Source organism: Vombatus ursinus, unplaced genomic scaffold (assembly GCF_900497805.2).
Source record: "Vombatus ursinus unplaced genomic scaffold, bare-nosed wombat genome assembly UNPS02014845.1, whole genome shotgun sequence".
NCBI classification, from domain to species: Eukaryota; Metazoa; Chordata; class Mammalia; order Diprotodontia; family Vombatidae; genus Vombatus; species Vombatus ursinus.
Window position 1 is genome coordinate 6,566,799 of NW_020954623.1, and position 25,940 is coordinate 6,592,738.

The 25,940-nt window shown below is 48.8% G+C and overlaps 1 protein-coding gene across 3 annotated transcripts in view; it reads left to right on the forward strand.

Annotated features, from left to right (window-relative positions):
- ADGRA1 (adhesion G protein-coupled receptor A1) overlaps window positions 1-25,940 on the forward strand; it is a 300,070-nt gene that overhangs the window by 160,801 nt on the left and 113,329 nt on the right. For all 3 annotated transcript variants that reach the window (XM_027840488.1, XM_027840489.1, XM_027840490.1), the window contains one exon: window positions 6,995-7,174. In XM_027840488.1, coding sequence (XP_027696289.1) covers window positions 6,995-7,174 — 180 coding nt within the window. The remainder of the gene's footprint in view (window positions 1-6,994; window positions 7,175-25,940) is intronic.

The following is a 25,940-nucleotide window of genomic DNA, read 5'->3' on the forward strand; positions in this document are numbered from 1 at the left end:
CTGAACTACCTGAGAAAGAATAACCCTCAGAATATCTGGTTCCATGCTTCTCTGTGAAGCCTGACCTGGTGTGTGTGTGTGTGTGTGTGTGTGTGTGTGTGTGTGTGTGTGTACATGCATATGCACAAGCTCTTTCACAGCCACATTTGTTCCAGTCAGTCTGGTGCCCCTTGATCATGGGCCTTCGTGGTTCAGGGCCCTGCTTGTCACTGACAAACATGGCCCCATTGCTTTTTTCAGAGGCTTCTGAGAAGCAACTGATGATCCTCCCTCTTTATTCCACCCCTGAAGTGACCACAAGGCCAAAATGAGGCTGTCTGTGGCAGGTGGGGGGATGGGGAGGGCTGTGATGCAGAGGTCACAGGGCTGCTGCTGGGCTGGAAGGAAGACTGTAACTTGGGCCTCAGGCCCCACTTTGCTTAAGGGGTTCTTCCAGAGAGCTCAGATCCTCAGAAAAGACAAGTTTTAGTAGAAACAGCCCTGTGTGTGGAGGCAGCAGAGACATGAACCCAAAGCTGACCTCAGACACTTGGGAGTTTCCTGCCTGTGGACAGGAGACCTGAATACTCTAAACCTCAGTCTCTTCATCTGTAAAATGGGGACAGTGACCCCTGCATCATGTATCTCTCATGGGGTAAACATCTGGCTGCCCCAAGAGTGGGCCTGCTGCCACCACAAACAGGGTCTCTTTCTTTTCTTTGTTTCTGCTTAGTGAGGTGGGCCCTGGAGGAACATGAGTTCCCTTTTCCCACCACATGCCTTAGGGCCTGGGAGGCTCCTCAGCACCTCCCTCTTCACTTCTGCTCCAGAGCATTCCTCCCTCCCTTCAAAGCCCTTTCAGCTGCCCCCTCTACATCAGTCAGTCAATGAACATTGATTAATCACCAACTTTGTGCCAGCCTTTTTGAACTGAATTAGAGCTGGCCTAGCACCCCCATTTTACAGATGAGGAAGCTGAGGGTGAAGGGTAGTGAGGAGCAAAGCCACAGCTCAAACCAGGCTTTCTGACTCCAAATACAGGAGCCTCTTGTCCTCTGTCTCTTTGGGGAAAACAAAGGAATTTTCTGCTTGGGCACCTTGATCTAGAGGCCTGGAGTGGGCCAGGAGTGTTCAACAAGTCCTCAGGCCTTGGGAACCTGGCAACTGCCTCCCCCATCCTGGAGAGTGGCAGCAAGGGTGTACAAGCGACTGCCAAGGAGGGACTGAAGCTTCCTGAGGAAAGGAAAGGGGTCTGACCCTTCACTCTGAGGGACTTTGGCACCTTGTGGAGGGTGGCTTGGAGATGGGAGAGGCTTACAGGCCCCATCAGGCAGGTGAGGGGGAAGGCCTTGAGTCATGGTGGTGGCTGTTAGTAGTTCAGTTCTTGTCTCTAGAAGATGCCCCCCCATTACACACCCAGTCCTAGGTTCTCTCCTGAGCTCCAGCCCCACATCACCAGGCATCTCAACACCCAGAACAGAATGCTCTGCTTCCTCTCCAAGCCCTTCGCATTACTCTGGAGCATCACCATCCTCCTGGTCCCCAGGCTAAGAACCTTGGTGTGATCCTTGACTCCTAGCTCCACTCGCTGCTCATATCCAACACTCTGCCAAATCTTGCTGGTTTTATCTGCATGATACTTCTGGAATACACCTCCTCTGCTCAGCTGATGCTGCTGCAGATCCTTCTCAGCTTGAGCCTGGACCATTGCAATGGCTGCTGGTGGGAGAGGAGGGTCTGCCTGCCCCAGGTCTCTGCCTACCCCATTCATCTTCCACTCAGCCACCAAAGGGATTTTCCTAAAGCTCAGGTCTCACTGTGTGTGTCCCCCCCCCCCAACACACACTCAATAACCTCCAGGATCACATATAAAGTCCTTTGCTTGGTGATTCAAGCCCTTCACAAATTGGCCCCTTCCTGCCTGTCCAAACTTCTAACACTTTACTGGTGTCCACATACTCTACAGTACAGCTGCACTGGCCCATTAACTGCCCCTCCCAGAGGACTTCATCTCCTACCTCCATGCCTTTGTCTAGGTTGTCCCCCATGCCTGAATTCTCTCCTTCCTCAGTTTTATCTCTTGGCTTCCCTGGCTTTCTTCAAGACAACTCATATCCCACCTTCTGCAGGAGGCTTTCCCCAGACTTTCCCCCCCCACAAAAAATAATGGGATAGTCCCTTTTTCTCTGAGATTGCCTTCCCTCTACTCTGTATGTAGCATGCCTTAATTTTGTACATGTTGTTCATCCTTTAGAATGTGAGGTCCTTGAGGTCAAGGCCAGTGCTTTTGTCTTCTGAGTATCCCTAGGGCTCATCCCGGCATCTGGTGCATAATAAGTATTTAATACATGCTTGCTGACTAACTGAAAGAGGGGGATGGATGGGAGGGGTGTTATGGATGTAAATCAACAAGACTTGGCAGGTGATGGCTACAGTGGTGGGGGGAGGGAAGAATTAAGGATAATTCTAAAGCAAGGACAGAGGGTACTGGAAAGATGGGGGATGCTTCCCCTTCCCATAGAGGAAAATTTGGAGGATGGGAGGATTCCATGGGAATGACCTCTCATTGGAGGCATTCTAGGACCTGTGGAGCATCAGGGACTGATGGAACAGGTCTGTGGAAATGGCCAGGAAGTTGTTGTCAGTGAAAGATTGAAGATTACCAAGCCACAGATGATCCTCAAGTTCACAGAGGCTAAAGTCCACTGAGTCTAAAGAGAAGAGGGAAAAAGAGGGCACCATGGGGCCCTGGACCAAGTCTGGGATGGTACCCAAGCTAAGGGGCTTAGTACTGGTTAGTTATCTAGCCAAAGAGATTGAGAAAGAGAGTTCAAACAGGGAGAAAGAAAGCCCATGTCATGGAAGCCAAGGGAGGAGAGGGTGGTCACAGAACCAAGGGTTTCAGAGAGCTCAAGGAGGAAGCGGGGTGGGAAAAGTTCACTCCAGTTAGCAGCTACAAGAAGATGAATCTCCTTGGAGAGAGTCATTTCAGTCACACAGGGAAGCTGAAAGCCAACTTTCAAGGAACAGAGAAAGTGAGTGGGAGGTGGGTAATTGGAAACAGCTGCTAGACAGCATCTTGGTGGAGTCTGGTGGTGAAAGGGAGGAGAACTATCAGATGCTAACTTGAGAGAGAGCTGGCCAGGCAAAAGGCTTTCAAAGGAAGAGGATACTTGGGCATGTTCACTCATCAACCACAGGGAAAGAAGGAGCCAGGAAGTACAGTGATATTAAAGAGTGTGAGAGATATGGAATGGTTTGTGCTCCCAGAAGGCCAAGAAAGAATAAAAGAAAAACCAGAGAAACTGGAGAAGGAGGAAGTTGTTCAGAAGAGGTAAAAGCAAGTTACTGTAGCTAATGAGGTGAGGAAAGTTCTCCAGGGAGTTGGCTGCAAGAATTACTAACAAGAACAAGAATTGTGTTTCCTGCTTCCACAAAGTATGGAGAGCAGGGAGACTTTTGTCATCGCACATACTGAAGGTGCAATGTTTTTTATTCCTGACATGGCCAAGTGGCTGCTATCTATGCTCAAAGTGCAGGCTTATAGGCTCCTTCTTATAAGCCACATACCTAGAAGGTGTGTATGTGAAGGGGAGGCTAGTGAGGGAGAGGGAAAGGTCTGGGATGGCTCTGAGGTTGTAAACTCGAAAATTTGGTAGGATGGCAGTACCCTGGACAGAAATGTGCAGGTGACAAATCTGGGAGGGATACCTAGCATGTTGGGTGATAGAGCTAGCTCTGTCCTGGTAGCACACATGGTCCAGGAACAATGAAACCTTCTCTAGGCCTCCATAAATCACCTGGCCCTTGCTAGGTGCCTGACACTTGACCAGAAGGGTCAAGCTGAGTTCAACCCATGTCCTTCCCACATGATCCTTTGCCTAGAGACCGTGTTCAAATGTTCAAGCCATGAACCTCTCCTAAATTGGGGTGGGAGAGGGTTGCCCCTCAGCTCCAACCTATATCCCTATTTGTATAAAGCAAACTTCTAGCACTCAAAAATTTGTCCCATAGTCTGAGACTGCTAGGGGTGGAAGAGGGAGAGGGGACTATATGACAATGAATAAGGCTATGTAGAGGTGGCTAATATTTCTCTGTCTTCATGGGTCCTTCAATAAAACCTGTTCTAAGAAATCAACTCTGAGTATCCTTGATTGGATAGTACCAGGGAAACCTGTTGAGCCTGGGACCAAGACAGATCCAAAAGGAACTTGGATCAAACCTAATAATTTAACATTTCAGGGAGGTGGATGTTAATTCTCTCTCCTGGGTTCCAAAATCACCTCCCCAAGTATGATGGAGGAGGTGTGGCTAGTAGGCAATCTTCTGAACAAGATGGCCGGTCCACCTATATCAATGATGTCCTCTCAGCCTGGAGTAAGAGAGCATTACATAACTAATGAGCATCCAAGCACTGGAGAGTGACAGTCCCATTGCACTCGAGCCTGGTCAAGCCACACAAGGACTGGCTTCCATTCCGGAAGGATTTGTTCATTTTGCTTCACTTTATGAAGAAGGCTGGTGATCTGGAGTGCATCCAGAGAAGGGCAGACTGTGACTCTTCAGCTCTTCGAAGGGCTAGATTTGTTCTTGGCTCCAGAGGGCAGACTAGAAGCAGTGGGTGAGTGTTCCAAGGAGGCAGTGTAGTCCATAGAGAGGAGAAGCTTCCAGGCATTTAAGGCTGTCCAAGATGGACATCAGATGAGATAACATTTGTAAATATCTTAGCACAGAGTCTAGCACATAGTAGGCACTTAATAAATGCTTATTTATTAATAATAGCATAGAAGAATGTTAAAAATATTTCCTTTAGGAAGTATAACTCAGAGTCCATCAGGGAGACCTGAAAGTATTGTTGTGCAGTAGTGAGTATCCAGTTGCGATCAAGTGTGTGTCATTCCCCCAGAGGTGTTCAAAAGCCCATAAATAGGAGCAGAAAAGAAGGACCAAGATTTGGGGGTCAATATAATGTGAGCGGCATAGGAGAAGGGGCAAGGGGTTCAAGGGCAGAGGGTCTATAGAGCGAAAGTGTGCCCAGGCAGGGCTTGAAGGACTTGGGGGATGAAGAGAGAGGGGTAGGAGAATTGGAGGCCACTGCAAAGTTCAAGAAGAGCTGTGGGAGAACAGCAATGGAGGAGGCGGTGGTTACACAGGGAGGAATTTTAGATTCAGGACTCCGGACAGCTCCTAGGTACAGCTGGGTGATGGTGAGAAGCCACATGTGGGAGAGAGACAGCACCCGACCTGGGGCAGATGACTTGGATCTTCTGCACATTCCCTATGTAACCCAGGGAGAACCAGTTCCCCTCACCAGCCTCAGTTTCTTTGTCTGTCAAATGAGGGGTTTCCCTCTAGCTCTGTGATCCCAGAATCCTAAGAGATATGTTCTGACCATGCCTGTAAGAGGCTGAGCACATAGCTAGTCAGTCACCAAGCATTTATGAAGCACCTACTATGTGCTAGGCCCTAGGTTAAGTGCTTGAGATACAAAGAAAGGCAAAAGATGGATCCTGCTCTCTAGGAGCTCATAGCCACTCACAAGGAGACAGCAAGCAAATAAGTTTGCACAAACAAGATTTACTCAAGACAAATTAAGGGGAGCCTTGGTAGGGGAGACAATAGCATTAAGGACCCCTAGGAAAGGCCTCTTGCAGAAGATGAGACTTTAACTGAGACTTGAAGGAGGCCTGCGAAACCGAGAGGTATAGAGGAGACAGATGAGGGTTCCGGTCATGGGGGACAGCCAGGGCAGGGAATGCACCTCAGATGAGGAAATGAAGGGAACTGTGGGGAGAAACAAGGGACCAAGTCACTAGATCTCTGAGTGTGTAAAGGGGCATGATATGTGAGAAGACTGTAAAGGTAGGAGGAAGTTGGGTTGTGAAGGGCTTTAAACACCAAGCAGAGAATTTTGTGTTTGATCTTGGAAGCGATAGGGAGCCACTGGCATGGATCGAATGGGGGAAGAGGGTAACATAATCAGACCTACATTTTAGGAAGACTGATTAAACAGTGGTGGGAATTCCCATGGGCAATTCAGAAGTGGGTGAACTGGGAAGACTAGCTGTTTGGAGAGATATTCAAGGGGTAATGAACTGCAGTCCTTAGGCTGAGGCCCTAGGATGAGGTGCAGGGGAGGCCAGCAGAGCTTGGGGAAGAGGAGATGGTCTCATTTTTGGTCCCTTTCTGAATATGAGTGCTAGTGCTATGGGTGTCCTGGAGCCCTGGCAGGCTCACCTGTAGTTCACTGCAGGGGAAGCTGATGCATGGCAAAGTTTGGCTGGCAAATACTGAGAGCTGGGGCCTGTCTCCCAGCCTCTCGCATGATGCCAGCCTCATCTGCTCTCTCTGGATGGGAGCCAGAAGGTAATTAGCAGCAGTAAATTGGCTCGTTGGAAACATGATTTCCTTTAAACTTGGGTAAAGAGGAGACACGCCTTGACACAGCTTGGGTTTCCGAAAGGCACAGTATTTTTAGAAAGCTCTGGTGAGTGGCTAGGGCTAGACAACCTGTGTATGTATGTCTGAATTCCCACCCAGGGAGCCCATTCAGGTGGAGAGGGGCAAGGACTGTAGAAATGAATAAGCCAAGAGTTGGCAGCCACAATGAGGGGGCCCTGAAAAGCAGAGGAGAGCTCAAGAGGTGACCAGAGGCCAGAGCGAGGGCCAGGATGACTGTGGGACTCATTTGTGGGGCAAATGGGGGCTAACTCATGCAGCTCTTTGGAGCGGAGGATGTTCCTAGGAGCACAGGAGAGCATCCAGCCTTCACATAGCGTGGGAAGAGTCTTTGGGCTCTGAAAACTGGGTTCTCCCAAGCTGTGAGCTCTGAGTAAGGGGGCCCTGGACTTGGAGTTCTTTCTCTGACAATTTGCTTCTTTCTACATACATTCTGCCTGTAACAGTCAGTGGGCATGCATGTTCACTGGGCGCATGCATCATGGCCCAAGCGTACTCATGCAGGGAGGTTCTACAAGTGAAGACCCCAGACCCACTTCTCCATCCCTTTTTTCAGGTCTCCCCTAACATAGCGATGGAGGCCTTGGTCATCCAGCCTTCAAGTTTCAGAGGAATGAGCTGCATAATCTTCCAGAAAGCTCCTGGGGAGGGGAGCCTCCATCCAGAAGAAACCCTGAATTTTAAATGTGACAGTTCTGGAGCACTGTGGGATGGATGGACGAATCTTCCCGCCAAGGTAGGTGATCTCATTTGTGAACAGAAATGCTTGCAGTATCCTTGGCATTTCCTACCAAATATCAGAAATTCAGCAAGTTGCTGGTGATGATGAGCATGCCCAGTGCTTGAGAAGGACCAGGGACTCCTTAGGAAGCGAGCTCAAAGGGGACATCTTGGCACATCTGTGACTGTGGGGGAGGGATGTGTCAAGTGGGGGTATGAGAGATGCTGCTCTTTTTTCTCCTCTGAAGTGAGATGTTTGAGAGACAGAGTGGCCTTGGAAGTTCTTGGGAGCCCAAAAAACATTAAAAAGGTAAATTAATAGGACTTGATTAGGCATTTCTCCTTCTTATCCAAGTGGTACCCTGAAAATAAATGGGGAAAGGTAATTTTACCTTTTGTTGAGCATGTCACTGATTCTGAATGTTGCAAAGAGAAACTCAGTTATCCTTGAAGATGTTGGTATCAGATGAATGACTTTGGGCTTCAAATCTTCCCTGCTCTTAGGGGCTCCTCCAAGGGCTGGGGGCTGGAACAAGCCAAGCCCCAGGTCCTTTTGGCTTCTATTCCTCTGGTATTTGGAGCATGAGAATGCACTCTTAGCCTGTTGTCTGGACCACCATATGCCTTTGTTAGATGTTCTCTGATTGTCTCATTGATTTCAAAGGCAGAACCTGGGGTCTTAGATAAGTCTTGGAAGTGTGTTCTCTCATGTTGTTTCTTCTCCAAACATCCATCCCCCGGGGTCACCCAGGCCTTGGAATGAATCTCTCTCATTTGCCCTATGTAGAGACTTTTAGTGGATGGGGCCCAGGCTTGGCCAGGTAGTTCCGCTGGGAGTTTAGGGTCGGGTTACTTGAGGGTAGCCAGCATAAAAGTGAGAATGTCCAGAGGTGGAGTTCAGCAGATGCCATGAGGGTCTGAGGGCAGAGCAGGGACCAGCCAGGCCCAGGATGGACTCTGGGGCCCTCCACTAAATTCAGAAGCTAACCTCACTTGCCACTTTAATACTGATTCACCTTCTGGCTGTGCAATGCAGGAATATTCCAAATCAAGTTTGTTTTGTCTGGAATTCTAGCTCTGGGTGACTCTGAGCTCATTTGTTGATGACTGTGAACTTGGGGAATAGAGCTGAATGGAGCTGCAGGCCCCTTTTGTCTCTAATGAAGGTGTGTTCACAGCTGGGGCACTTTTGATGATGGTGTGTTTGCACGTGTGGGAGGGCATCAGTAATTACAGCTGGGCCCATCTTCCTGGCACTCACCTAATCAACACCTACACCCACTTGTTTCCTCTTTCCTCATTGTTTTGTGGTCTTTGTGGGGTGAGGGGTAAGAGCCCCCTAGCACTATTAATGAAATCCTGAGGCCAGAAACACCCCCCCCAGCCTCATCTACCTTCTGGAGTGTTTGTGAGGACCAGACAAGAGGATGTGTCTAAAGGGCTTTGGAAATCTTGAATAGCTTCATGCATTTGCTGTTATCACTCTTATTTCGTGTGTTATGTGCTCTATTGTGTGTTGTGTTCTGTCAATGGACATGAGGGCAGGTGTGTCCAGACCTGCCATACTTGGGACATGTTAAAATCTTAGGACTGACTGGGGAGGCACGTTGGTTTGTGACTGTGACAAGGGAGGGGCACTGCTGTGTCTACACATTGGGGGCCATTGGCCCTGAGTCCTTGGTCAGGAACCCAAGCCTTCACTGTGCCCTGGGGCCTCTGGGAACAGAAGGCTGTTGTGCACCAGGGTTTCCCAGAAATCAGTGGTGAGGAGGAGAAGCTGCTTGGGCTTTCCCTTGGCAATGATGAGTCTCATGCCTGACCCCTTGCTGCCTCCTGCCTGTCCTGGGTCAATCACTCAGGGCATCTCACCCACACCACCCTGGATGTGTTTAAATATAGAGTCACAGAAGTGTGTGTGTGTGTGTGTGTGCGTGTGTGTGTGTGTAGACACACCATACAAGGGGAGAGGGGCAAGGGGTGGTGGGGATAAATTCGCCATCCAAACAAAGCCACCAGAGGCGGATAGGTTCCCCCAAAGGGCCACATGAGGGTTTCTCTTTTAACTGGAAAGAACACTAAACCACCCCAGGCAAAGTCCCAGAGTGTTACTTTCCTAGTCTCCAGAATAATTACTTGAGATTCAGGGGCCAGAATTATTTATTTCTAATCTTCTAATTACTTCCAACACATGCAAACATGTATGTAATGTTTGTATGTTTCTCTCTGTATGTCTCTCTGACACACACTCATTCTCACTCTTCTCTGGTTCTCTGTCTCTGTCTCTCTGTCTCTGTCTCTCTCTGTCTCTGTGTGTGTGTATGTGTGTGTGTGTGTGTGCATATGCACACATATATATGAGCTTATGGCTTCCATGTGCCCTCATCTAGAAACCTCCGGTTTCATAGTGAAAGACTCATGAAGATGTATGGCCACCCCTGCTAACCCCACACAAGGAAAGAAGTATCTTGTGTCTGCATAAGATCGAGAGCCCACCTTCCCTCCATGGCAAAGCCTGGCACAGTCCTGGTCTTTCAATGGGACCAGAAGAAGATTAAGAAACCCTCAAGTCCTCTCCCTGTGGAATGATTGCAAAGAGAGTGGCCAAGTAGCAAAGAGGAGGTGTGCCCCTGTGTGGATCCTCCTCTACCCTGGGATGTATGGGACAGGGTAAGGAGTGGAGGAGCTGTCCCCGCTGGCTATCTCACTGTGCGGGCACGGCTGAGTGGGGGTGCTGCTGTGGCCTCCACCTCTCTGGCACTGGCTTCAAGCCTGAACAGGCCCCTTTGAGCTGTGGGAGCTGTGGGAGCCAAGAGCACCACATTCATCTGCTTCTACCATTTGTACAGTCACATTCACGAAGGGACTCATTTGCTCAGGAAACACTGAGCACCAGCTGTGTACATAGCAACAGCAGGCCACACGATGGGGCTGGGGGAAGAGGCTGGAGCAGACTCAGAAGCCTCTGGGGAGGCCACAGAAGCAACCCAACAAGATCCCACCTGTTCCAATTCCTCTTTCAGTGAGTCAATAAATATTTATTAAGCACCTACTATGTGCCAGGTCCTGTGCTAAGTGCTGGGGATACCAAGAAAGTGAAAACTACAGATCTTGCCCTCCAGGAGCCTGCATTTCCCTGTGCAACTTTTATTTCTCCTTCCAAATCCTTAGGATATGGTGCCCTTGGGTCTCTCTCTGTCATGTCAATTGGAGAAAGCCAGCCTCTAGCCTGTGGGTGGCTTGAACTGAACAGAGCAGGCCAGAGATAGGAGAGTCAGGAATCAAACAGAAGTTTAATTTCAAAGTGAGGGAAACAGCTTGCCAGCAAGGACACATTTGCTGGGGCTCTGCCCCTAGTGGCGGGGACCCAAGGCAGTGTGGGGAGATCTCAATACTTACGCCAATGGTTCTGCAATGAGTTGTAGCCCCGACAATGAGGGGTAACAGCAGCAAGGTGGCAAGTTTGATTCCTAGCAGGGCTTCATGACCAGAACATGGATACACCAGGTGCTTGTCCAAGCTCAGAGAACACCTGGTACTGGTCAAAGAAGTACAATAATTCTGTGGTTTTGCCACAGGGTGAGACCATCCAGAAAGTGAGCACAAAGGATTGTGGTTATGCCAAGCTCAAGGCAAAGCCTGCTTGCTGGACCTTAGCTCTGGAAAACAGGGGGGCTTCTAACATCTTGACATTCACTACCCTTGCCACACCTCACCAGTGTCTGACCCAGCTCACATGGCTACTTTAGGCTCTCTTAGTACATCACAGAGAGCCAGATTGGATTGTTATGAGTGTTCACGGGCCACCCAGGGAGATCTGGCTGAAATTAAAATGAGCCCATAGGAAACAGGGAATAATGCCATCAGAGAACAGGGAGTGGATAGAGTGCTGGACCTGGGGGGAGTGGGCATGCTCTCCTGCCTTTTTGTACCAGCCCTAATGCCCTTCTTTAACTGTGGAATCCTGGTCCCTCTCCCACAGGGGTCTGCTTCCTCCCCTCTGATGTGAAGGGGTTGGCCCAGCTCACCATGATGCCTTCAGCCCCTTCTGCTTCCAGCAGCCTGGGATCATCCCTCTGAGGTGACCCCTGGCTGAGGCCAGAGACTAGCAGCTGCCTCCAGGCTAAATTGGCCCTCTCTCCTCAAAGGCTGCCATCTTGTTGAATCCTCTGAGGTCAGAGGCAGGGCTTCCCCTCCTTCCTTGGAGTGCCTGCAGCCGCCACAGTTAAGGCTGGTACATGCACAAAAAGAGGTCCTGTTTGGCTGGAACATGGAGAGTGGGGAAGGGGCATGATAAAGTGGAACATCTAATAAAGTCAGAAATGGGGCCTGATTCCAGACTGGGAAGGACTTGAAATACCAGGCAGCAGGACTTGTATTTGATCATTGAAGCCAGAGGGAGCCATGGGAACTTCTAGAGTAGGGGAGTGATGAGGTCAGATCTGTGCTTTAAGAAAATCTCTTTGGCAGCTGTGTGGGAGATGGTTCAGAGAAGAGAGAGCCTGGAGGCATGGAGACTAGTGCCTGCGTGTCTTTAGGTAAGTCTTTTCCTGGCTCTGTGACTCAGTTTCACCCATAACAGAGAAGAATTGGACTTGTGCTCTCTCCCATCCTTTCCAGCTCTAAGATGCTTGAACCTCTGGATGTTCAGTGGGAGGGCAGCTCAGAAGGAGGGGAGGACTCAGCCAAGCTCTGGCCTGAGATAAGAGAGTGGTCAGGGGCCCAGCCCCATGTCACTGGTGGGGCTAAGCAGAGTCCCACCGATGGAGCAGAGCAAGTGGAAGCAGCTGAGGCTGCCTTGGACCTCCTGAACACCAGTCAAAGGAGCCAAGGCTATATGGCTCGTTTTCAGGCACCTCCTCTCGTGTGAGCCACTCACAATTACTTCCCACAGCTCTGCCTTTCTCTGCCAGAATTTCTGGTCCCAAGGCACTTTACAATTGAAATAAAACCATCTGTTTTAATCATAGATTGTTTTTAACCTAAATAAATTAGACCAGGGAACCAAAACTTGACAAGCTGCAACTGCCCTGCTAGAACATGAAAGCCCAGGTGGGGGTTTTGGCCACACTCTTCTCCTTGGCCAGAGCACAGGGCCATGAGGGGCAGGGGCCCTTCTGAGCCTTAAGCTTCTTGCTCTTTCTGAAACACTCCCTTGGCATCCATCGCCTGAAGAAGCAGGCAGGGCAAGAGGAGGTCGCATCACTGACTGCTGGCCAAAAACACTGAGGAGAAGTCCTCCCCTCTGCCTCCTCTTTGGCCAGCACCTTGGAAGCAGAAGCTGCTCTTCTCAGGGTCCTTTCACTGTCCTCCTTCCTGGAGTAGCAGATGAGCAGAGCCTGGCCCTCTTGTCACACTGGTACTAAAAACTAGCTTTGGTGGATGACAACAATTCTGAAATCGCCACCCCTGCCAACTGGCAAAGATGACAAAAGACAGAGACTCAGAGACTGTCCCCAGCGGAGGGCTTGAACGTGAGCACACTGGCATACTCTTGGTAGGACCATGAATATGTCTGGAAAGCCACTTGCAATTATTAAAGAAAAGTCATTCATACCCTTTGACCCAGTGATTTCACTACTGAGCTTATTCCCCAAGGCAAAGTCAGAGACTGAAAGAGTGGTCCCACTTATCGAAGTGTTTGTAGCAGTGGACTATGATATGCTAAATAGCCTCTCTAATGTGTGTGTCTATGTGTGGGGAGGGAGGAAGAGTGAGAGGGTGAGGGAGACAGACTTTTTATGATGGAAAAACTAGAAGTGATTGCCGTGGCCATCCAGGAGGCAAGGCTAAAAATATGCCATCTCTTGCATGTGATGGAACTGTGTCATATTGAGAGAAATGGAAGAAGTGCTGAGGGATTGGGGGTGGGAGTGCCGAGGGAGTAGGGAGGAGGTTCATTCTCTGGGTTTTAGAAAAACCTTTCTGAGAAAGTCAAAGAGATGTGGACAAGAGGATCAGATGAGTTTGAAATTGATGGAATGGGTTCCTGGTGCTGTGTCACCATTGAAAGTATCCAGTGGAGGACCCTGGAGCATTCAAGTCAACAGCATAGATAAAGACCCAGGTGAGATCCATATCAGCAAGAATAATGGCATTCACCTTTAAGGATTACAAAGCACTTTACATATATCACTTCACTTGAGGTAATATCCAAACCCAGATCTTCCTAACACTCTCTACCACTGCCCCACCCAGCCACCAATGGGGACACATATAATATCTTACAATTGGTTTAAAAAAAATACTTCACAAGTACAAGATGGGGAAATCATGCTCAGACAATAGTTTGTCTGAAAAAGATATTGTGATCCTAGTAGTCAGTCAACTCAATTTAAGTGAATAGTGGGATATGAGAACGAAACAAATTTTAGCAAAATGTTGGCCTGCCCTAAAGGATTTGGCTTCCAGAAGTAGGGAGGCATAAGCCCTGCTGTCCTCTACCCTGCCAAGGCTATATTGGGAGTGCTGTGGTCAGTCCCAGACACCACAGTTTCAGAAGGACATGGGCAAATTGGAGAGATTCTAGCAGAAGGAAATAAGAAGACTGGGTGAAGGAACAAGGAATATTTAGCCTGGAGAAGCACAGAAACCGCCCAAAGTATTTGAAAAAGCATCAGCACCCAGGGGGTGAAGCCAGGTGTCCCACAGGGTAGCATTTGATCTGAGCCTTGAAAGAATCCAGGGAGTCTCTGAGGCAGCAGCATGAAGGGAGAGCCTTCCAGGCATGGGTAATGCTTGTGCACAGGCAGGAGGGGGGAGATTAAATGTTGTGCATTATGGAACACAGTGGCTAAGTAACCTCTGAGTTACTGGGGTGAGTTACTTCCCCTCTCAAAACCTTAATTTCCTCATCTGTAAAATAGGATAATGAAGATAATAAGATCCACAGCACCTGCCACACACAATAGTTCTGAGAACCCAGGGGTGCATATCTGATACTATTCTCAGTCCTCTTCTCTCTCTCTTTCCCCATCACTTTCCTTACCCAATTCTGGATGTGGTCTTAGCCTATTTGTATTTGCCCTGATCCCTCAGTTTCCCTTGGGAGGCCAGAGAATGTTGAGACCAAAGACCCCCAACAGATGCTCAGACCACAGCTACTCATTCCACATCTGGGATGGGCTTCTCACCACTCAGCAGCTTCTCCATTCAAAACCCCACCTCTTGCAACAACTCACCTGAAAAAGGGGCCTTGAGGGGGAATGGGTCCTGGTCTCCACTCTGGCCCTGCTCCCCTCACACTCTGACTCAGACCAGGACAATCTCAGAACTATTAGGAACATCTAATTCAGTTGGCCTTGCAGTTCCCTCACCAAAAGTGCACTCATTAAATCTCTGATTGATAGAAAGTCTGCTGTCCACACTAAGCATGAATCCTTGCAGACCATCGCCCCTGGAAAGAGGCCCCAAAAGCCAATCCTGTGAAGTGTCCCATCCTCCTCTCGCTATTGAAAGTTTATTTTTCAGCCGAGCTTCCCTGGACTCCAGAACGTCTGCTTGTGGTGCACTCTCAAGGAAGAGAGGGGAGTAAGGGCAGAGTGTTCAGAGCTACCTTCATTCCTAAGACATGCTTGGTCAGCTTTTCATTCCCTCTGAGCCTTCTTGGAAGCTGGTTTTGTTAAAGGATTGATAAAGGATTGTTAAAGCCTGATTGGCTGCTTGGAGTCAGAGAGAGGGATAACATCTTCTTGGATGTGTCCCAAGACCCATCCCTTGTCTTCTCTGGACTAAGGGAGATGTTGTTAGGCCTGGGGTTGATTCTCTGGATTCTTTTGTTCAGGATGGGCTTTCTCTGTCAGCATAAGTGCCCAGGGGCTTGCCCAGGGTTGTTGTGGGGCATTAAGGATTGTGAGGTTTGTACTAAGGTCATTCAACCAGGGGACTGTTTGGGCTCTAAATTATAGAGGAACTGAATATGGAGGAGGACCCTCTTCTTCCTGAGGCCTCACCTATCTGGGAATCTAGGCCAGCATCAGGTTCCTCCTAGTCCTGGTGTGGGTGCTGTCCATGGTACTTACACTTCGTGACTTCTGATTCTTGAGGATTACTCTCCATGGTTTTTGTCTTCATGTGTGTACATGCACACAGATCTGTTCTCTATACCTTTGCAAACAAATTAGAACTGACTGGATATTTCTAAGGGTTCATAAAGGGCAAGAACTCCACCAGGAGTAATTGAGTCTCTGGGTGTGAGAGGTGGCCAGACCTGTGACTGGATAACTGGGCCAAGCGTTGCTCAGCCATGAATGCTGGGACAGGGCAAATGAGTCAAGTAGAGTCTGTCTTCAAAATTCCCTTGCCCTTCCCTGGGCTGGATGCTGGAAGACTAGCAGAGCTTGTTGTGGGATGGACTGATTTATATTGAGCCAGGGATGCCAAGCAGCAGCACTCCCTCATGGGCTGTGCTCTGTTTAATAACATTGTATATGCTTAGTCAATCAGATGATAAAAAGCACCCTGGCACAGTAATGAGGATAACCCTCATGCAAGTGCTCACTAATAGAATTTCACAGCGTTTATTCTCAGAACATGCCCAGGGAGTGCGGTTTGACTGAGATAACAGTAGTGCTCCTAATGTGGTGCCTAGGAAGGAGGGTACACCTTCCTCAAACCCCACCAAATGTGCTGGTCAGGAAACTCTGAGACCTGGTCATAAAGGGCATGAGGAAGATGCCCAAGACAGCATTGAAGAAACAAGCATGATGAAGACCATTGGGAAAAGAGACAAACAATAGCATCGTTCATTGTAGGTGCCCGATAGATTTGCCAAACTGGAAATGGAATTTAACAGAGGTGCCCAGTACGCCTTAGTCAAAAACAGGGAAACTGGTGAAGACTTGCACTGCTGACCTAGGGTGTCAGTAATCCAGGGCAGAATGGGGGTAGGCGGCCCACGTGATTTATGTGACATTTGTCACAAAGATCAATTCTCACCATGTCCAGTGGACTTGGGGAAACACTAGCAGGAAACAGAAGCACTATCTCCCAGCTCTGTGACTATTGACAGGTTGTGTGACTTATCTGAGCATCCATTTTCTCATCTGTGAATTGAGAAATGAGGCGGGGGGAAAGAAAGGGAGGAGAAAGAGGAAGAGAGAGGGTGAGGGAAAGAGACAGAGAGAGAGAGACAGAGACAGACAGAGAGAGGGGGGAGGGAGGGAAAGAAAGAAAAACAGAGACAGAAACAGAGACAGATAGGCTGAGAGAGACAGAGACAGATGGAGAGAGAGACAGAGACAGAGACAGACATAGACAGACAGATAGACACACTTAGACTAGGATGGTGACAGGGGCACCCACCTCAGAGAGAGGGTGACAGATTTGAGAAAGGCTCCAGGATAGACTCACCAAAACTTGGTAACTTACTAGATATGAGAGCTGAGGGAGTAAGTGGGGAAAGGGGAGAAAGTCAAAAATGATTAAGTTTTTAAACCTGGGAGATGTAAACAATTGCCTGAAGGGAAGTCTCTAGCTGAATGCTTCAAGGATCCAATTTAGGCCCTGACTGAAATCCCATTCCAATCAATGACATGCATAAAAAACAAGATGATAGAAGTCTCAGGTTTTAAAACACTGGAATGAATAATTAATGAAATCAAACAGAATGAAGTTTCCAGCATTTAGGAATGATAGACTGAAACCAACAAAGGAGGGTTCATTGAAAATCACTGTGGAACTTTACATTAGCATTCAGAAAATCACACATAAAGAACACTGGGATTACCCACAATAGATAGGAAAACAATCTGGGGAGGAAGGAGTTCAGGTGGCCACAAGCTTCATATCAGCAAGCACTTAGCACATTGCCTGGAGGAGAGTAGTCTGTCAACTGCCTGGTGGGCTTCATTGGCTCCTAAGGCAGCTGGTGTGATCTCCACATACATAAAGAGACAGAGAGGGACACAGGGTGCTCAACAGACCATAGTGGGTTCACTTCTGGAATCCACAAGTTAAAAGAATGTAAGTAGGATGGAGAAAAGTCTGGAGAGAGACAGAAAGGGGGAGGAAGGGAGAGAGAGGAGTAAGTTTACCTTACAGTAGGGTGAGTGGCTCACTAAGAAGGTAGTGAGCTCTCAATCACTGGAGTTATTCAACTGGACTTTGGATAGGACCTGTCAGGTTCCCTTAGGGGGCAGGTTGAGGGAAGAAATTCCTTTTTTAGGTGAACAGTTAGGTAGTTTCACTAAGATGTAAGGCCTCTTCTATGGCAGTAGCAACCATTCTGTGGTCATTTACCATGGCCTATTTACTAGAAAGCATGTGCCACCTGTGTGGCAGTCATGAGGCAGCCCCAGCAGCCTTTGGGGTTTAGACCCAAACCACAGCCTTGTGTCCTAAGGGGCATACTCAGCTCTGGATCCCCACTTCTTACCTTTCATGAAGTTGCTGGCATCCTCATCTAAGCATCTACAGACACCATTGATGATATCTATGACTGTGATGATGCTGCCTTCTGCACCACAAGCTGATGACAAGCTTCCTGCCTCACTCTGCATTTGGTGTCAGCTTCATATTCAAAGCATGATGGTTATTATCTTGAGTTTGAATGACTGGCTTGTCCATCTTCGGTGGGCTGAAGAGCTCTGGGCTTGAATTCAGAGAGGGAGTTCAAAGTAATAGCCTGATCCCCTGCTGTTCATGTGACCTCAACTCTCAGAGCCTCAGTTTCCTCACCTGCAAAATGGGATGGTGAAAACACTGAGTACCTCTCTCCTGGGACTGTTGAGGATCTCAAGTGTGTGTGTGTGTGTGTGTGTGTGTGTGTGTGTGTGTGTGTGTTTGTAAAAGAGAGAGACTGCATTGTGCAGTGTGTGTGTGTGTGTGTGTGTGCTTGCATGCTTGATTACTGGATCAACTCTGGCCCATAGATCTTTACCCAATGCCTCACCACAGGCAGAGAATGTAACAGGTGCCTCATGAATGTGGAAGACTGTACTATGGGTACACTGGTCCCAGAGAGCTGCGCTGCCCATTAGCATGGTGACCACGTTGTGGCCATGCTGGTTTCCTCCTCCTTCCTGACCTGCCCAAAAAAGGCTCATGTTCTAACAGTTAGGTCCCCTGCTATGTTCAGGTCTCAAGGTCACTGTTTAGAATGGACAGGGATGAAGAGAGAGAATCCAGAGGAGTGCAATCAGGATGAGGAAGGAAGGGCCTGGATTCCAGACACACGAGCATCAGCTGCTAAAACCAGTGATTTTCAGCTGCACAGGAGAACCTGTGGAGGGGAGCAGGCAGGAATGGCTACTACCCCTGTAGAGAAAACAGGACTGTCCCCTCCCTGCCCCTTGAGAATACCTGGTGGCCTGGTGTTGCCCAGGGATGATGGGGTACAGGTGGTATCTACAGGCTTTGCATAAACCAAGCTGGGAGTTATTAGAAAAGGAATTGGCAGATGCCCCCTCACCCCAGATTTAGACCTGAAGTAGCTGCAAGGTACAGCTAATCCATCCTTTTTATCTAATTAATAAGAAGAGTGAGGCTCAGAGAGCAAGAGACCTGCCCAAGGTCACACGGTGAACTGGTCCTCCTGACACTGCCCTGAAAGTCAGTTCAGACACGAGTCACCCTGGGAAACACCTGAAGTCAATTCATTCTTCCCCCACATGAGCAGTCCATCCTATATGATTATCATGAGATGCCACTGATGTTCTCTGTGGATGGAGGGAAGCCTGGGGCCTTCAAGGCTGTATCAAAGTAGCACAGACTGGGCTAGGTCCTACTGAGGTGGCCAGGCTGCCTGGGGGGCCAGACCCAGCTCAGGGATGCTCGCCTCTTCAGGGCTAGCTACCAAGAATGAGTGTTCTTGGCCTCGGCAAACTATGGAGCATGGCTGTTCAAGGTCTGGAGGAATCACAATCTGCATCTGCAAATGGAGACCCAGCCTAAAGACACTCTGGACCCATGAGTAAGAATGACCATAACTGACCCTCAGGAGATGGAGGAAAGGGCCAACCAAGGCTTTCACAACCAACCAATCAACCAATAACATTTTTAAGCACCTACTATGTGCCAGGCACTGTGCTAAGCACTGGGGATACAAAAAGAAGCAGAAGACAATCCCTGTCCTCAAGGAGCTCACAATCCAATGGGGGAGACTGACAAGCAAACAAATCTATGCAAAGCAAACCCTAAACAGGATGAATAAGAGATCATAAATGGAGGGAAGGCACTGGGATTAAGAAGTGTTGGGGAAGGCCTCCCATAGAAGCTGGGATTTTAGTTAGGACTTAAAGGAAGCCAGGGAGGTAGGTAGTCAGAGCCAGGCATGGGGACAGTGGACCCAAATGCCCAGGGTCAAGAGATGACACGTGTTGTTCATGGAACAGCCAGGAGGCCAGTGTCCTGGGATCAAAGTCAACATTCCAGGGAGTTGTCAAAAGTTTGGACATGGTAAGGGGAGGGGAAGATGACTCTGAGGCTGTGGGAAGGAGGGAGGTGCCCGTGACAGTAATAGGGATGGTGCAAAAGAGCATGAGTTTTGTTTTGGACATGTTGAGCTTAAGATGTCTGTCAGACATCTGGTTCGGAATGTCTGAAAGGCAGTTGGAAATATGCAATAGTTGGTCAGGAAGGAGACTGGGGCAGGAAAGCTAAATTTAAGAATCATTAGCATAGAAGTGTTCATTAAATCCATGGGACCTGATGGGATCACTGAGTGAAGTCTAGAGGCAGAAAAGCAGAGGGCCTAGGACAGAGCCCTGAAGGACTCCCATGGTTAGAGGGCATGATCTGAAGGAGGATCCCAGTCAAAGAGACAGAGAAGGAGCCATCAGAGAAAGAGAAAGAACCAGGAGAGTGGGGTGTCCTGGAGACCTAGAGAGAAGAGAGAATCAGGGAGGAGAAAGTAACTAGCAGTGTGTGGTGGGGGAAGAGGTCAAGGAGAATGAGGACTGAAAAAAGGCCATTGATTTTGACAACTTAGAGATCACTGGTCACTTTGGAAAGCAATTTGGGTGGAGTAATGAGGTTGGAAGCTGGATTGTAAGAGAAGAGAAAATGTCAGGCCAGAGGCTGTGAATTACTCGTGGAATCAAAACAATGAACTGTCCTTTCCTTAATTTAGTAGAAGACCCCTTCAAACAGCAGTTCAATGAAGCAGGATCAAAGCCTGAAGATGAGAAGGGACTCATCCAAGGTCACACTGCAACCTGCTGAGGAGCAGAGCCAAGATAGAACCTGGCTTTCCTCCCTCACAGCCCACAGCACAAGGGAGTGAACCCCTGTCACCCTCAAGCAGGAGCTTGAGTGAGGAGAAGGGATCGCAGGCCTCCCATCTCTGGACTGAGGAGGAGGGAGCCCAGCCAGACCTCCCCCCACCACAGCATCTTTGTGGGTCCACATTCTGGAGCCCCAAGATCCATGCTGCTCTCTTACCACCATTGGCAGGCCCTGGACAGCTACAGCCCTCTCTTGCAGAAGGGGGTGGATGTAAGCCTAGAGGCCAGTCCACTCCCAGGCCTCTGTCTGATGACCAGTTTCAGACAAAGCATCTCCATCTAGTCTAAGCCACATACTGGAGCAGGCTCTTGCCTGCTTGTCACATTTCCAAGGCAAATGTCAGCTTGTGCCCTGATGACCCCAATAAGGCTCTCCATCCTGTAGGACTTCAAACCTGACCGCCTACAGGCCTTCTAATGATTGGTCCCAGGACCCCTGGGAGGTCAGCATCCTGAGCAGGGGGCAGAACTCCTAACTAAGAGCCGGGAGACCGGGGTTCTCACCTGGGGCTGCTGCTCACCAATTGTGAAACAACAGGAAAGTCATGTCCTCTCTCTGGGTTTTAGTGAATTGAATCCTGGAACACCAAAAGGCCATCTCAGTAAGGTGCATGGTCTTTTCAAGGCTATGGGGCCAGCCATTCTCCCTAGCAGACCAGATGAGGAGCCCTCATTTCCCTGATGACAAGGGCGTCTGGTGCTTAGCACAGTGCCTGGCACATAGTAGGTACTTAATGAAATCAGTCGGGGCTTCCATGCTTCTTACCTTGGACAGCTCCCCAGATAGCTGTAGACACAGGCCTCTAATTTAATAGGAGCCGGAGATCAGGTTAAATTCTACTGATAAATCAGGATCCCAGGTACACTGGCTGATCCTCCTAACTCCATGGGTCTTCCAGAAGTACTCTGTGATTGAAAGCTGGTGAGTCGCTGCTGCAGCTGGCCCAGAGGGCAGTAGGAGAGAACCTGGCTGAGTGTGGTCCACATTATCATGGATGATACATATGCAGGAGGCAAGCCAGAGACATCGGCAGGGACCCATATGACTGGGAAGGGGCGGGGCCTTCAAGCATCAATGGGGGCAGAGCAGGTGGACCACGTTTGTAGGACAGTCACAGAAGTGGGGGGAGGGTGCTTTCCTGGGGAATCTCCTGTCAGCCCCAAGTCTGTGCGCAGATTGGTCACTGCCACCAGTGAGCCTCACTTAGAGCCCTTCCCATCTGTGACTCAAGGTTAATTTCTGAAGGGAAGGGGAGAGAGGAAAAGAAAGGAACAAGCATTTGTACAGTGTGTATTAGGTACCAGATGCTGTGCCCAGGTTTTTTTACAGATGGATCACATTTGATCCTCACAACAACTACAGGAGGTAGATGCTATGATTATCCCAATTTTACAAATGAGGAAACTGAGGGAAACAGGTGAAATGACTTGCCCAGGATCACACAGCTAGGAAATGCCCAAGGCTGGATTTGTATTCAGGTCTTCCTGACTCTAGACCCACCAGCTGAGAGCAGCTTCAAAGAGAAGATTCCTGCCTAGGACCGATGGCTCAGGGGGAGTCTTTGAGCTGGGGTCCTGGCTTGGAGGGCTGGCCTGTGACTCTGGCTCTGGAGCATCTCAGGGGATGGGGGCAGGGGCTATTCTACTGCTCTCCCAGGCAATGCTACAGGGAGGGGAGGAAAAATAATGAGCATTTATGTAGCACCTACCAGGCACTGAGCTAACAATAATGCTGCTCTGACAGAGACGGCCCTAAGTTAGCCAGTTTGCCTCCTTCTCTGGAATCTCTGATGTTTTTGCAAAGTTCTCTTTGGGAATGCTCATCTCAGCATCTGGCAGGAGCGTCATAGGTAGGCAAGTCGCCCAGTCCTGGTGGCCCAGTGTCCTCTTGGCCACGGCATCCCTGTCAATATGCTCTTATTGGGTGGTCCACATGGGCACTAGCCAAATTCCATTTATCACTGGGGTACCAATGGTTAATGAGTCAGTGAGAGAAGTCAGGCCATGAGAATCCTGCCTGGATGAGATTTTCCTTAGGAAGTCATAGTTTTCTCAAACCCAGCCCCCACACATCATAACATGCTGACTGCAGCAGAGGCCTCCCAGTGAGTTACAGATGGAAAACAAATCATTTCCCCTCAAGAAAATGCCCCCAGGAACTAGCATCAATTAGATGATAGCCAGGTGATTGCAGGTTCCTTGGGAGTCACTTTTCCTATCGCCGATTCCCAAGCAAGGCTGGCCAGCTTCAAGACTCTTGATTTCAGTTACATGACTGAACCTTGGAAAATGTATTAAAATAACATGTTTGCTCTTCTGCACTGATGATAAATAGTGGAGTCTCCCACCCTACCTGAGAAGCTCAAGGGAGCTGGAAAAATGGAGGAGATGCAAGTGAAAATATAGAAAACCCTACTTTGTTTCTGACTCTGGGTCCACTAGGACTGGAGGGATGCAGCTCAGCTCAGAAGCTCTAACCAAGGAATGTAAGCAAGGACTGCTGGAGGTGGGGCTGCCATAGTCACTCAAGCAAACTGTCAAGTGTCTCATATTGGGCACCTACTGTGCACCAAGCCCTAGGGAGACAAAAAATAAAATTAAATAGTCCCTTCCTAAAAGGAGCTTACATTCAACTGGGGCTGAGGGTGGGTGGGAGGAGCAGTGTTGTGGGGGTGGAACAGGTAGAGAGAGAAGTAAATATAAGGTGTATACAAAGAAAACACAAAAGGTTTGGTGCTAGTGTTAGCTATGGGATGAAAGGGGTCTCATGTAAAAGGAGGCATCTGAGTGGTGTCTGGATGGGAGCTGGTCATTTCAAGAGATGGGGGTGAGGAGGTAAGCCGCACAGGCATGGTAGATAGCCCATGCAAAGGCTTGGCAGGGCTTGAGCAAGATGGAATGCTGGGCAGACCAATTGGGCTTGAGGAGGAATGACTGCAGTGCATGTGGGAAAGACCAGGCAGGAGCCAGATTGTGAAGGGTTTTCAGTTTGTGTTCTATCCTCAAGGCAACAGAGACAAGCTTCTTGAGCCAGGGAGCACACGCTCAGGCCTAACACTATCAATCAAAGTGTGTGTTAACGAGGATTTGCTTTGGTTGTGGTGGCAAATAAGGTCTCTAATTCTGAGGTTCTGTGGATTAAGAATATGAATTTGGCAGTAAGGAAGAGGATGGATTGGAGTGGGGAGAGACCGGAAGCCAGGAAGCCGGTTAGGAGGATGTTGAAGGAGTCCAGGACAGAGGTGTTGACAGCTGGGCAAGGGTGGTGCCCTGGGGAATGGAGAGGAAAGGACAGAAGGGAGAAATGTGAGAGTGGAGACAATGAGGACTGGATTTGGGGGATGAGGGAGAAGATGCCACCATGGGAGACCTGGAGGAAAGAGGGCCCTCGATGGGGAAGTCTAGAACAGGGCAGGGTCTAGGAAATCAGGAGGAGGTGGCCCTGGAACTGACCTCTGAAGTGAACAATGGATTCTACCAGGTCAGCTGTTGTGTTCCAGGCCTAGGGGAGAGTCTGTGCATCTGACAACAAGAGCTGTCTCACTAGGGGAGCAAGATGTCTCCCTATGGAACTGGTAGTGGCATTCGAGACCTCTCTTGGATATGCTGGGATGGTGACACCAAGGATATGTGCGTGTGCACCCTTCTAATCTGAGCCCACTTGACTGAGACTAGACATTGGTTGTCACTTGTGCCTCTTTGTTCTTGGAGGATTCTGACAGGGACCCTCCCTCAGGACTAGGGAGCTGACATGGGGAATGCTATGTTGCAGGCTCAGAGAGGAGAGAGCAGGAACAGGAGTCGATGATGAGAGGACTCTTTGAAAGCCCAGGAAGCACAGTGACTGCCTCAGGCCAGGTGTCCTGGGAAGGGAGCTCAAGATGACCTCTCAACTCTGGAGTAAGCAAAGGACCCATGGAGAGTCCTGAGCTTTGCTAAAGGAGTGAATCGTCTTCTCTGTGCACTGTGAAGGACTGGGAGTCTCTACTGCCACAAACTGTCCCAAAGGTCAGAACAGGACAGGACAAGACAGGAGTTATCTCAGTAAGCCTGGAGACAGCAAACAGTACTTTTTGGCTAGGACTGATTCCACCCCACCTTGGCAATCACCTCTGAAATCATGAAGACATCACTGGTGGGGAAAGATTTCGTGTTCACCTTTTTTTGGATGTAGCAATGGTAACGTGGGGTTGCAATCAGGATTGCTTAGTCCTTCCTATACTCCCTCGCCTTGCTACTAGCTCACAACCTAGATGAGTTTCCCACTCTAAACACCATTTCGCTACTTTAGGAAATTATAACAATTGGGTCTATAAATCTTTCTAATTTTTAACTCTGAGCTCCTAACCATAGTCTGTGACAAAACACCTCAGTGTGGACATAACACACAATTTCTTTTTCTCTCTCCCCCTCCCTCCCTCTCTCCCTCCCTCCCTCCCTCCCTCCCTCTCTCTCTCTCTCTCTCTCTCTCTCTCTCTCCCCCCTCCCTCCCCCCTCCTCCTCCCAACTGCATGCTCAATAAGTAAGACCACACCACCATTAATGAAGACAAAGTTAACTTCTTAGAGCAAAAGGGCTTCAGGCTCCTGGAATCTGGGAGGATTCAGGAGGATTCCTCCTACATTCTCAGTCCTGACCTGAAGCCTTGCTCAGTGTCCCGCTCTCTGCCTCCAGTCTGTGACCTCTACCCTCCCAGCTCCAGGTCTGTGTCCTCACCTTTTCTGGCCCTCTTTGTGTCTCTCAAGCTCATGAGGAGGTCAGTTCCTCCTGAGTCTGGTTTCTGCCTGGACCCCCTTGGACTATCTGCCTCTCACATTCCACAATATTTTCACTAAGGGAATTTGAGTGTGGCTTATGATGGATCAATGAGCCTGCCCGAGTTCTGTAGTGACTAGCAATTGGTTCTCACTTTCTGTGATTGGGTTCTGGACTTTAGGAGGCTGGCTGCCTCCCATCAATGAGGAGCTTGCTCACCAAGGCACCCAGTTTCTTTTTTTTTCAACTTTATTATTAATTTTTTTGATTTATCAACAATCACTTCCATAAGCTTTTGAGTTTTAAATTTTTCTCCCCCTCCCTCCCCAAGATGGCACGCAATCTGATATAGGCTCCACATATACATTCCTATTAAACATATATTCACATAGTGATGTCGTAAGAGAGAATTAGAACCAATAGAAAGAACCACCAGAAAGAGGAAACAAAACAAAACAGAAGAAAAAAATAGCAAATAGTCTGCTTCCATCTGCATTCAAATTCCATAGTTCTTTCTCTGTATGTGGATAGCATTTTCCATCATGAGGTCTTTGGAAATGTCTTAGATCCTTGTATTGCTGAGAAGGGTTAAGTTTATCAATATTAGTCATCGCACAACGTGGCTGTTACTGTGTCCAACATTCTCTTGGTTCTGCTCAGTTCGCTCAGCATCAGTCCATATAAGTCTTTCCAGGTTTTTCTGTGAAGGACTGGGAGTCTATTTGCTCATCAATTCTTATAACACAGTAGTGTTCCATTACATTCATATACCACAACTTGTTGAGCCATTCCCCAATTGATGGGCAT